At 45.3% G+C, this 12,424-nt stretch overlaps 1 protein-coding gene across 4 annotated transcripts in view; it reads left to right on the top strand.

Annotated features, from left to right (window-relative positions):
• The window catches only part of SPNS1 (SPNS lysolipid transporter 1, lysophospholipid), a 254,229-nt gene that overhangs the window by 112,924 nt on the left and 128,881 nt on the right, over positions 1-12,424 (top strand). For all 4 annotated transcript variants that reach the window (XM_086932408.1, XM_086932409.1, XM_086932411.1 and 1 more), the window contains 3 exons: positions 3,453-3,758; positions 4,370-4,435; positions 7,234-7,370. In XM_086932408.1, the coding sequence (XP_086788534.1) occupies positions 3,509-3,758; positions 4,370-4,435; positions 7,234-7,370 (453 nt within the window). In that variant the 5' untranslated portion in view covers positions 3,453-3,508. The remainder of the gene's footprint in view (positions 1-3,452; positions 3,759-4,369; positions 4,436-7,233; positions 7,371-12,424) is intronic.

Here is a 12,424-nt window from a genome sequence, read left to right on the forward strand (position 1 = left end):
GAAACAGGAGGTCCTCTGGGAGGCACCGACTGCGAAACAGCCTATAGTCATTTGCAGAATCACATCTTAAAGGCCCTAGATAAGACTGCTCCTATTCGTAAAATGAAAAATCTCAACAATGTGAGGAAAACTACCCCGTGGTACACGCCTGAACTCCAGGCTACTAAATCTGCCTGTAAAAAATTAGAACGTGAATGGCGTATCAATTTCTGCCCCAATATTAAAATACAATACAAAAATGCGCAAAAAGCATATAATAAAAAAATTCGCACCTCCAAAGCCTTGCACTACAAAACTCGCATTGGGGAGGCAGGAAACTCCTCTAAAGAACTTTTTAAAATCTTTAAAGAAATCTCGGTGCTCTCTAATGACAATCCTTCCGTTAATGACTCTGTGGAAACCTGCAACAAAATAGCAAAATACTTCTCTGGGAAAATAACTGCCATCTATGCCAACTTTTCTGGGCACCTGACCTCTGGCCATGATTTTAAAGAAAGCACAGAACTAAGTCCTAATGAGCCTTGCTTACAATACTTTTCGGTACCCCCTCCTGAAATGCTTGTCAACGTCTGCAAAAGTGTCAAATCGGGTTCCCCACGCGACCCAGCCCCCCCGAAAGTACTCATAGCTAGTCTACATGTACTGGAACCCTATATCAGGCATGTTATCCGAGAATCCTTTTCCTCTGCCTGCCTCCCTGAGGATTGGAAAAAAGCAATAGTACTGCCAATCAAAAAGAAACCTAATGTGAGTCAGGATATATTGGAAAATCTACGTCCCATCTCTCTCCTCCCTTACCTTGCGAAAGTGGCAGAAAAAATAGCTAACAAACAACTCATGGCTCACTTCGAATCTAATAAATCCTTGCACGGCTCCCAATCTGGTTTCAGGACGAACTACTCTACTGAGACAGCCCTCCTGAGAGCGACTGAAACTCTTCGGGCAGGAGCTGATGAGGGTCACACTATGGCACTAATCATGCTGGACCTCAGCGCTGCGTTTGACACTGTAGCACACTCCATCCTGCTACAGTGTCTAAACAAAGCTGGGGTCACCAAGGCGGCACTAGGTTGGCTAAAAGCTTTCCTCACAGGTCGCAGCTTCCAGGTTCAGAGAGGTACCATTCTCTCAGACAGCATTGCCTTAGAACAGGGGGTGCCTCAGGGCTCTGTCCTGAGCCCCACCATGTTCAACCTGTATATGGCCCCGCTGGCAGATGTGGTCCAATCATACGGCATAAAATTAGTATCCTACGCCGATGATACCCAACTGCTCATCTCCCTATCCCAGGCACCTATCTTAGCAGCAGCCAACTTTAAAACCTGCATGCAGGAACTTGCAAGCTGGATGAACCAACACTGCCTGAAGCTCAACGGCTCCAAGACAGAGGTTCTTGTGATAGGAGGAAATGACGCTAGCTGGACTCAGGAATGGTGGCCTCCCTGTTTGGGTCCCCTACCCACCCCTTGCAAGGAAGCAAAGAACCTGGGGGTCTGGGTTGATCCCAAACTCTCCTATGATAGCCACGTCCACAAAGTAGTAGGGAAATGCTTTGGGGTGCTAAAGACCCTAAACCGGACTCTGGACCTCCTTCCTTTAGAGGCCAGACGCACCCTGACCCAAGCACTAGTCACCTCCCGTATTGATTACGGTAATGTGCTACTCTTAGGGATATCAGAAAAGAATATCAGAAGGCTGCAGGTCCTTCAAAATACGGCAGCACGGCTAGTCCTCAGGCTACCCAAAAGAGCAGCCTCTAAACCTTCCTTGGCTGCTCTCCATTGGCTCCCCATAAAAAAGAGGATCCTTTTTAAAGCACTCCTTATATGCTATAGGATAAACTCTCAGAAAGCCCCTGAATACCTGAAGGATCTAGCCATCCCCTATGAACCCAATAGAGCACTTCGCTCTTTGGGAACTGGCCTTCTTAAAGTCCCCCGGATAAAAAAGGCCAGAATGGGAGGACGTTCCTTTCGAGTCATGGCAGCCAACAACTGGAACTCCCTCCCAATAAACATCAGACTAGCTGAGACGGAAACAATATTCAGGAAACTCTTAAAAACCTACCTGTATACCCTCTAGGTCCCCTAGGTCCGCCCCTCTTTCTTGCTGCTCTCTCCACAGCGCGGGGACACGCCGGGATGGCGTCACCAGGCGCTTTATAAAACCCTTTAAAAAAAAAAAATAATAATAATAACTGCGTCAGCCCCGTGTGTGAGGTGCATCATCAGAGCTGTGTGAATAATAACAGCTGTGAACCCGTGCGTGAGGTGCATCATCAGAGCTGTGTGAATAACAGCTGTGATCCCCGTGCCTGAGGTGCATCATCAGAGCTGTGTGAATAATAAAAGCTGTGAGCCCCGTGCTGAGGTGCATCATCAGAGCTGTATGGATAATAACTGCGTCAGCCCCGTGCCTGAGGTGCATCATAAGAGCTGTGTGAATAATAACAGCTGTGAGCCCCGTGCCTGAGGTGCATCATTAGAGCTGTGTGAATAATAACTGAAGGCAGCCCCATGCTCAGGTGCATCATCAGAGTTGTGTTGAATAATAACTGCGTCAGCCCAGTGCTGAGGTGCATCATCAGAGCTGTGTGAATAATAACAGCTGTGAGCCCATGCCTGAGGTGCATCACCAGAGCTGTGTGAATAATAACTGCATCAGCCCCGTGCGTGAGGTGAATCATCAGAGCTGTGTGAATAATAACAGCTGTGAGCCCATGCCTGAGGTGCATCATCAGAGCTGTGTGAATAATAACAGCTGTGAGCAACAGCATACTCTTGCACACACTCTCACTGCTCACCAATTCAAAGTTTGCTAAACATGTTATGCAACGCATTGTCATACACAATGCAAATAACTCAAACTTTAATGCTGCGAGACCTATTGCATTGTAAATGCTTGTTTAAATCTTTGAATGTTTTTTTCACAAAGTCCTGTCAGCTGCAGAGTGCTACCAGGTTACATCTTACTATTTCCATATTTCTGTGTGCTTTCTTAACTTTTAATTCATCACTCTAAAATGGCCGTGAACCGTGTTGGAAAGGTAAATGAAAAATGCCAAAATGGCAGCCTGTGTGTCTCGACTCATGATGATGCACTGGTGGCAATCTTGGATTGGTCTCCTGTACATACGTTCTTCACAACACATATATGCTTGGATAGCCATATTGTATTGCCTTTTACTTAGTATCAAGCTCGTTTGCCCACATGCGTGTTCATGCATAATGATGCTTGTGTACAATGCATTTGATGCACTAGCGGCCATTAGCTGTTTGCTGTGAAAACAAACATTGGTAAAGCCAATAGCTTAGCCTTTTAATGCCAACACCTATTGGCTTTTTTGTTTTTCAAACACTCACTTTATTTTCCTGATTAATATCCGTTGCTGTCAACCCCTTTTTCCTGTTCCTTCCTTGATCTTAAGTCTGCCTCTTGCCTACTCCTTCCAGGTATTGGACTGATTTCATCTTTGAGTGAAAGGAACCAAGACTTTGGGTCAAGCACCATGTCCTCCCGGCGGGGGCCTGGTGCTGACACAGCCCCTTTTCTCACACAAGCAGATAACACAGAAGATGGGGAGCCTGAAACTGAGCCTTTCTTGGAGGACCGCGGGCGGACACCTGGGACTGACAGGGACCCAGAGGAGGAGCAGGTGGAGGTAGTCACTGGCATCACCTACCGTCATTCAGTCATTATTGTGGTGATCCTCTGCTTCATTAATTTGCTGAACTACATGGACAGATTCACTGTGGCAGGTGAGTTGAACATTGGATATGATGGGTGAGAGAATGTCTTGATCAATGAAAGGATACAGATCCGCAAGGTGGAGAATATCAACGTGTTTGATCAATTCAATTAAAGTGCATGCTTGGGAATGCTAGGATCTATGGTTGTGACTGGACACCGAGTCTTTAGGTGTGGCCAGAGGAAAAAGTATAAGCAAATGTGATAGTTTTTTTGGGGGGGGGGGGGGGGGGGGCTTTTATTCAGTTTTTCAGCAGAGCTTTCACCACAAACATTCATGTTGTAAGAAGAGTGATTCAAACAGCAGATACCAGCCTCCTCACTGATTGTGGTAGGGAGTTAGAATGTGAGCACAGAAGTAACAGAGTATTTTCAGTGCTGGTGGAGGGGTTAGACAAAAATGGTTGTGGCTGGCTAAGGAAGGAGGAATAGAAAGCTCTTCAGTAAACAGAATACATAATGTGGGCGCACATCAACCAACCGGTTTTAGTAACTTTCAGGTTTATTTCTTGTCTTCTTGGCTTGTGGTCTCCCATTGCATTGCAGACTTTTTAGTTATATTTGTAATATTTAATCGTCTACCTTTTTAATACATTTAATACACTGTCTCCTATCTTTGCAGGTGTGCTTTCAGATATTGAAATGTATTTTGGAATTAAAGACAGCTCCTCTGGATTAATACAGACAGGTACATAGGTCTTGGCATCTCCTCAGTGGTCCTCAGCATGTCTTTCTTGTTATTCTGTGTCCTTCCCGGCAAACAATTTTCTTGAGTATGGTATACCGAGCTCCTTCTTTGCTGTCTGTCATCATGTCTGCTCTCTGTCTGAGTCTGTCTGTTCCTTAGCTTCATCTGTCGTTATGTCGTATCCCTTTCACTATGGACTTTCTATACCGGTCTGTTCTAACTAAGGCTCCTAATCTGCAACTTTTTTCTTGCCACCATGTCTTCTCTATCAGTCCTTCAATTCTGCTCTGTCCCTCGCCCCCTTCTATCCATTAGCCGTTCTACTCTCCATCTGCTTTCTTTGGCCTGTCTGTCTCATTCTGCTCTTTATTGCCTGTAACTTTGTCTAGCAGCCAAACTGGCGGACTGTCTTTAAGTTTGTTGGTACTTCCCCCTGCTACTTTTGACATAGCTTCCAAGTTGCTTACATCTATAAGTCTACCCTTTTCTGTGTATTCTCTATACGTTTGTCCTTTGGGTGCTCTCTGTCTGCCTCTCAACCCTCTGATCCTTTACGTTTTGAGGAAGTTTGTGGTAGTGGAGGAGGGAGAGGCGAGCAATTTGTTTGAGTGTGTGTGTGGCACAAATTTAGTTTTCTTTGTGCTGGGTAATTCACGAACATCCCAACCTGCATGAACACAATGCATGGATCATTGTCCAAAACATGTGTACCTGGTGGGTGGGTGATGTATCTAGTCCAATCGCTTTGTCCCAAGTGTAGGTTTTAACTGTCTGGTAAAAATAGCCCATTCCCCATTTTTTGTGGGCATCTGTTTTGGATGTGCAAGAAGAACGAACCTTCAGGCAGAGATAAGTATACATCACAACTAAGCCATTCAGAACTGGTCTGATTGCAGACAGTGGGCAGGAAGCCCCTGAAATCTAGCCATAGACACATCTACAATGCTCTAACTGGATTGCAGAAGATCTTGAACTTTAACAAGTGGCAGAACCTCTGGTTGGTTCTGGCAGCCTGCCTAAACCACCAAAGAAAGTCAGCACTTTGTTAGCCATTATGAAGTGAATACCTAGGAGGACTAGACACTACTTCAGGATAGATGACTGCTGGATTAGGGGAAAGAATCTTTGTCAGTTAGTTTTCTACCATCCCTCTAGACAAAGCTTATGTCTTGGAACGTGTCCCGAGTTGCCTTATTGGTGTCACCTGGGAAAGGAGTAAGACAATGCCTCCCTGCTAAGTAACAATTAGTCACCAGCCTTAGCTTCATGCAGATACAGAGATATGGTTGGCACTTGCCCAACAATTAATGCAAAGGTGGTCTCCAACTTTACCTTTCATTGAGTCTCTGAAATTGCTGTCATTTGCAGAAACAGTGCAGCATATACGTGATCCAAGGCAGGCTTTCATATTCTATTTTTCATAGAACTCTAATACTGTCTAAAGAATCTAGAAGGACCTTCGATACTCTCAAACAGTTTTACATGAAAGTTTTAAAAGATTCCAATGCTGCAAAAATAAATTGTAAAACTCACACAATAGTACGAAACTCCCAGCAACCATTGAACATCTGGTTCAACAAAAACGTGCAGGCTAACAGGTGCTCCTTGTTCACATTAAACATTCCCAGGAAAAATACAAACATCAGACTTTGAAATACACAATTTGATATTTTACTAATATATGTAGGAAGTCCACGTTTAAGTAAATTAAAGTATATGCCTGTGTTAGAGGCTAACAAGCGTTTATGCACCTTACTGCAACATGCACTATAAAACTAAGATAAAATGCAATTCAGTACAAAATGTTCAGCGCCTGAGTTGTCGCTAAATATTTTTTATTCAATTGTACATGTTGCAACAAGGTGAACAGGAAACCGTGTTATTTTCAATGACTTCTCTTGTTCACCAGGTGCTTTAGACATACAGCTGATTGTTATTTGCATATGCTCTACTCTAAGTGAAGTAGTGTGGCTCACTGGTTAGAGGCGGCAGACCCGAGAGCAGAGGACGGCCCTGGACCAGGGTTCGATTCCCGGCGCGGCAGGTTTCTGGACCAGGGTCAGCGGACTCGATAATTCTCTCGCCTTGGTGCCCACTCTGATCAGCGATCACACTCGGCAACTCTGGGCATTAGCTTGCCTCATCTTCACTAACGGCCCCACCAGACTGCCGGGGATGCCTGGTCTCACCCTGGAGATACCCATTAAGGGACCATCTCTCAGGGAAGCCAGAAAGGGTTTCGCAGCGGTCGAAGCGCCTTGGGACCCTCCGGGTAAGTAGTGCGCTATATAAATGCCTATACATTTACATTTACTTTGTTTAAATGCCTTCTGGAAAACTGCTGTGTTTATCAGCAGTTTACTGTGTTCTCAACAAACACCAAGTTAAAGACCTTTATATACTGACAGTGTGTCGTTGTATGAGATATTCTATGATGTTGAGCACTCAAGCTTGAGTAACTTCGCAAGTATTTGTTTGTGAAGAAGTCTTGTTGATTTCCTGTAAACCCACCAGTTATAACAACAGTAAAAATGTGGTTCTTTTGCTGATCTAAAATGCTGCACCACGTTGCTTGTTGCAGATAATGTTATAGTGTTAAGATTTGCAGAACTTTCTCAAACACAGATCTCATGTTAATTGATATTAATATGTATTCTTATTCAGTGCTATTTATGATTTATTTTCTCCCACATTCTTCTGTTCCACTTATTTTCCGGTCTTTATCTACCCCCCCCCCCCCCTGAACTTTTTATCCTCACTCCATGCTCCTCACTTCTCCTATTGCCCTTATTTCCCAGTATTTATCTGTAGTTATATGGTGCTTGCTCCTGTCTTCGGATATTTGGGGGATCGTTATAACAGGAAGAACATCATGAGTATTGGAATCGCCTTCTGGGCTGCTGTCACCCTGGGCAGCTCCTTCATCCCACAGCAGGTGAGGAGCAGTGATTTGTAAGCCCACTTGTTAGGTGGGGGTAAGAATATTGTGAATGCAGAATCTTTGCGGAAGGATGTTAGGTGACATGGGGTGCTTGCCCTCTGTAGGGATATGGGGTAGAGGAGTCGAGATTTTTTTTAAACGTATTTTGATAACGATTAGGGATGCTGATCCTCTGCATGCATATCCGGAAGGAGTAAACATGAAATGGAGAACAAACCTTGGGTCTATTATCTGTTTGTTTAAAAAATATTTAGTTACAGGTGGCTCAGATGTTTGCACCTCAGATATCCTTTGAAGATGTTTGTCATGAATTGTGACCTTCATAGAAAGGACTCTATGCCCAGGGTTTTAGACCTGAGGGTGGCGGGGGGTTGCGCGTGTGTGTAGGTTGGACTTGGACAACATACTCCTTTGTTTCCTTTCATTATATCTTCCACTTTGACACATGTTATGTAATGGGGTGGGGGCTCTCTATGTCCAGCTCTCTGACATCCTTTGGTCTTGTTAGTATTTTATAGAGCTCTCTATATAAAATAAATATTTAATCAATCGGCTACCTTGCTTACCTTCGAATTGTTGAGACCTTTCTACCACTCCCTTTTTCTCTATACTACTCTAAAAACCATGCTTCTCTGTTCCAAGTTAGATTCCAGTTAGGTTTATTATTTTAAAATGCATCCTTTGAATCCCCACCAGCTCACTCTTTCACATATTAAATAAATCCAGTGGGCTTTCCTCTACTTCCAAAACAGTGGGGTCAAAAACGTACGTAGGTTTTGCGTATTGCTGTTTTGTATAAAGTGAACCAGGCTTATTGGGATAATAGAATGCTTTACCTAGTAGTATTTGAGATCAGAATTCCCTCTTGCACTTTACAGCGGTAAGATAACATAACATGTATCACATGTAAAAATTCCTGGTCTTGGTCTTGTAATCATTTTGCAGCTGCTTTTTATCTAATCATCACTAGAAATTGCACTCAAAGAATAGAATTTTAAGGTCTTTTTTAAAATGGACACAGGAAGCGTTGTTCCTAAAACTGCGGGGTGGAGATTCAGAGTTTGGGAATGCACCCTGAGAAAATGTACTTCAGAGTTCTTGCTTTCTTGAGGAACGGGATTTCCAGACGGTGAGATTCAATGCTTAAGAGAGAGCAGCTGCCACCAAATATTACTCATTTGTCTTTTAGGTATTGTGGTGCCTCACCCTACAAGGCTGCATTGACTAACTCAGTCAGTTTGAATAAAGTTTAAGCAACAGTAAGATGATCTCTTTGATTAACAGCTACAAATCTATGTTAGTGTTTGCCAAGCGACCACAAAAATGCACAGAGCAAGGCTCATAGAAAAAGTAGTAGAAAACAAGCTATAGGCCTAAAAATTAGGAAACTGAAACATTGGGCTTTATGTGCAGTGAAGCGTACAGGAGGTTAGGCTCAGAGGCTAAGGCTTAACACTGTACCAATGAAAGAATGCAGCGTTCTAACAGTGAGCACCTCTAAGAACCTAACATTTTTTAGGCAACAAATCAAGGGAAGGACAGTTCAAAACCCCAGCACCATGGTTAAGATCGGTGTTCCAAGATCAACTAGCTCATCAAAATACTCTGGGGAAAACACCATCCAGAAACCGAGCAAAAGCGTTCAGAATGTACTTTTGTAGGCCTTCAAAATACCCAGGCGTAGTATCACTTAACCTCTGAAGAAGGCGCTGGCAGTGAAGACACCAAGACATACTGCAGTCCCTGATCTATTAGCAAAAATTCCTAAAATTAAGCACCCCTGAAGGAAGCTGGCTAATTATGTGGTATATCAAAAATCTGATATGCCTTGTAAAGAGTCCAGGGGGTGCCTTATGAGTGGACAAGGCTTTGTAGGCAATCCCAACGTGCTCTGATTGGGGGTAGTGTGGTCAAGCAGCCTTAGGCTTAATACGAAGGAGTGCGAGACATTTGCAATTACACACAATGTTTAATAAATGATAACATGACTCAAAAAGGAGAACCACAGCAATTTATATAAATAGCAAGCTTTTTTATATATGTTTAGGCATCTGAGACAAATAGTGCAGGTAAGTACGTTTTTAAATATACATTATTTTCAGTTCAAAAAGTGGGCACAGTGCAATGTTTGAGTTCTGCAATGTTATCCTAAGGGAGGAAGAATAAGTTGAATTGAATTGAAAGGAGATTTATAATGCGCAAAACAATAACCCGCAGGTATCAAGGCGCCTAGCCAAATGATCAGAGAATGATCAGGAAAAAGACATAAAACCCTACACATATGCTTGCTGAAAGAGAAGGGTTTTTAAAGCAGTGCGAAAGTTCTGTAAGGACGGGAGAGATCTCAGATCCAGAGGAAGTTCATTCCACCACTTAGGAGCAAGAGTGGAGAAGGCTCTGCCACCCCATTTGGCTCTTCGTACACGGGGGGCTGCCAGACGCAGTTTCCCAGAGGAACGCAGGTTCCTTCGGGGGACATAGTGGGAGATGATGGATCCTATTCCAGTATCGCTCTTTTTGGCAATGGCTCTGTAGGTCATACATAGAACTTTAAACCGGATTCGGTGTTCTACCGGCAGCCAGTGCAGCGTTTTCCTGGCTGCCGTGGCCGAGGAGCGTCTGGGAATATCCAGGACAAATCTGGCTATGGCGTTTTGGACTACCTGTAAGCGCTGCAGCTGACCTTTGTTAAGTCCAGCATACAGCGCATTACAGTAGTCCAGACGCGAGCCGATGAGAGCAACGGCTATTTGTTTCCTTGCCTGGAAGGAGAGATATTTCCTGATCCTTCGTAGGGTGTGAATCAGGCCCCAACAGGTGGAAACAGTTCTGCTCACCTGGCTGCCTAAGTCAAGGGCAGGGTCTATAAGCACCCCGAGATTCTTGGCAGAAGATGTGGGGGAAGGGCATGTTCCAAGTGAGTCGGGCCACCAATTGGCTGACCAGATGTTTTCTTTCCCCCCAAACACCATTACCTCAGTCTTCTCCCCATTCAGTTTCAGAGAGTTCTGGATCATCCATTGACCAACCGCCTCCATACAAGATTTAAACTTGGAGGCGATTAGTTCATCTGAATGGGGAAGAGAGACGAGGATTTGAGTGTCGTCTGCGTACGAGACTACCTCCATCCCGAACGATCTTATTAATTTGGCTAGTGGGGTAACATAGATATTGAAAAGGGTCGGGCTGAGTGCTGACCCTTGAGGAACCCCACATAGCACAGGTCGGGATGGAGATAGGAACTCCCCCAGCTTGACTCTTTGTTCCCTCCCCGTGAGAAAAGAGGTCAAAAGATCCAGAGCTGCGTTCTTCACCCCCACCTCCCTCAGCCGCGATGTGAGTACTGAGGGGGAGAGGGTATCGAAGGCCGCAGTTAGATCTAGCAGGACCAGGAGAGAGTTCTGCAAACAGGTACAGTACATAGACTTACAAGACCAATCCCCAGGAGTTAAGGTGAGTGGTGGGCAAGGTCGAAGGCAAAACACCAACAGTATACCACCAGCGGCACAAAGGTGACGGTTGCAGGGTGCTAAACAGCGTTAGGAGCAGAATAGTTTTCTATGGAGTTCAGGCTCTATGAAGAGGCTTCAGGCTCTGACTACGAGACCAGTTGGGGTGACCCAAGAAGGTATTTCAAGACTTGCAATGCTTGGGGACAAAGGGATTCCTAAGGTCCTCTTCTTCATGTCCCGGGGGCGACGGATGCAGAGGTGTCTTTGGGCGTCGGGTTTTCTTACCGGGAGCAGTCGCGTCGAGGGGGGTGTTGCTTACGGAGGCTGCAGGCGATATTGCTGAGTCCACGAGGGGTGAAACCATGCTGGACGCGAACTCTGGTGGGTTGGGGAACCTTGTTGGCACCTCTAGCCCACTTCAGCTCAGGCCAGAGGCGACGGTAAAGTGGTGGCGGGTTTTGGCGGTTCGGGAGGCTTCAGAGTCTCTTCTCTGGAGTTTCTACTGAAGAGGTCCGCTGTTCATGGGAGGCCTGGTCTTTATTCAAGGCAGGCAGTCTTCACTGGTTTTGGAGGCACACAGCTGCAGTATGAGTCATCTTTGGAGCCAGATTAGGCGGGGAGCGGCAGACTGGTCAGCTGGGCTGTGGGAGCAGGTCAGTTGCTCTCTTATGCTTTCTCAGCTCTTCATCTCCTCCTTTGTAGGTCATAAGGATCTGTTTCTCTGGTGCCAGGGACTCCCCTCAATACTGAATTTAGAAGTGTTAGGGGAGAGTAGGGTAGGAGCCACTGGGCAACTGACCCTTTGGGTCACTACTCCTCCTCTATGACCACTTCCTTTGGGAAGTGGGCATTACCCTGTCCCAGAATTCCTAAGTATGCCATCAGAAAAATGGCTACTTCTGAAAAATTGTTTCCACCTCACAGTAGCCCACCTTAGGGTTGGTACTAGCCTGGAAGTGGCAGGCCTACCTGACTAGCTAATTTTTCCATCTGTCCAGATGCCAAGGGGATCCTGGACAAAGGGGTCGGCTGCCTCTCCTGTGAGGGGAGCCAGATTTGCATTTCAAAAGTGGCAGCATTTTTAAGTTCTCCGCCCAAGGAAGGCTAATCAGCAGGTCAACCTGTGGGAGAGGGTGTTACAACTTTTTCCCAGAAATACTTTTGTTCTGGGTCTATTGAGAGCAAAGACTCTCACCCTAGAAGGCCAGAACAGCATCTCCGGTGGCAGGCTGGCAGAAACCAGTCAGCAAGCAATACCAGTGGTTGATCGGTTTTCAGGGGACACTTCTAAAGTGCCCTCTAGGTGCATGTATTGTAAATCCAACATTAGCATTCGTGTGGGTTTGCCAATATGAGATGTTTGATACTAGGCAGCTCTATTTTCATTGAAGCGATTGTGTAGCTTGGGAACCCATTTTCACCAGTGTCCAGCAATGGCTTCCATGGTCACTTGTATGGCCATAATGGAACTGACCAGCACAGAGGCACATCAGCTCACGCAGGTGTGTCCTCACTTTAATATTCAACACCCTGTCTTAGGGCTGTTAGGCAGGGTGGGCAATGACCCCACGAGGGGTGTGCAGCACTCTTTTCTGT

Source organism: Lissotriton vulgaris, chromosome 7 (genome assembly GCF_964263255.1).
Source record: "Lissotriton vulgaris chromosome 7, aLisVul1.2, whole genome shotgun sequence".
In the NCBI taxonomy this organism is placed as follows: Eukaryota; Metazoa; Chordata; class Amphibia; order Caudata; family Salamandridae; genus Lissotriton; species Lissotriton vulgaris.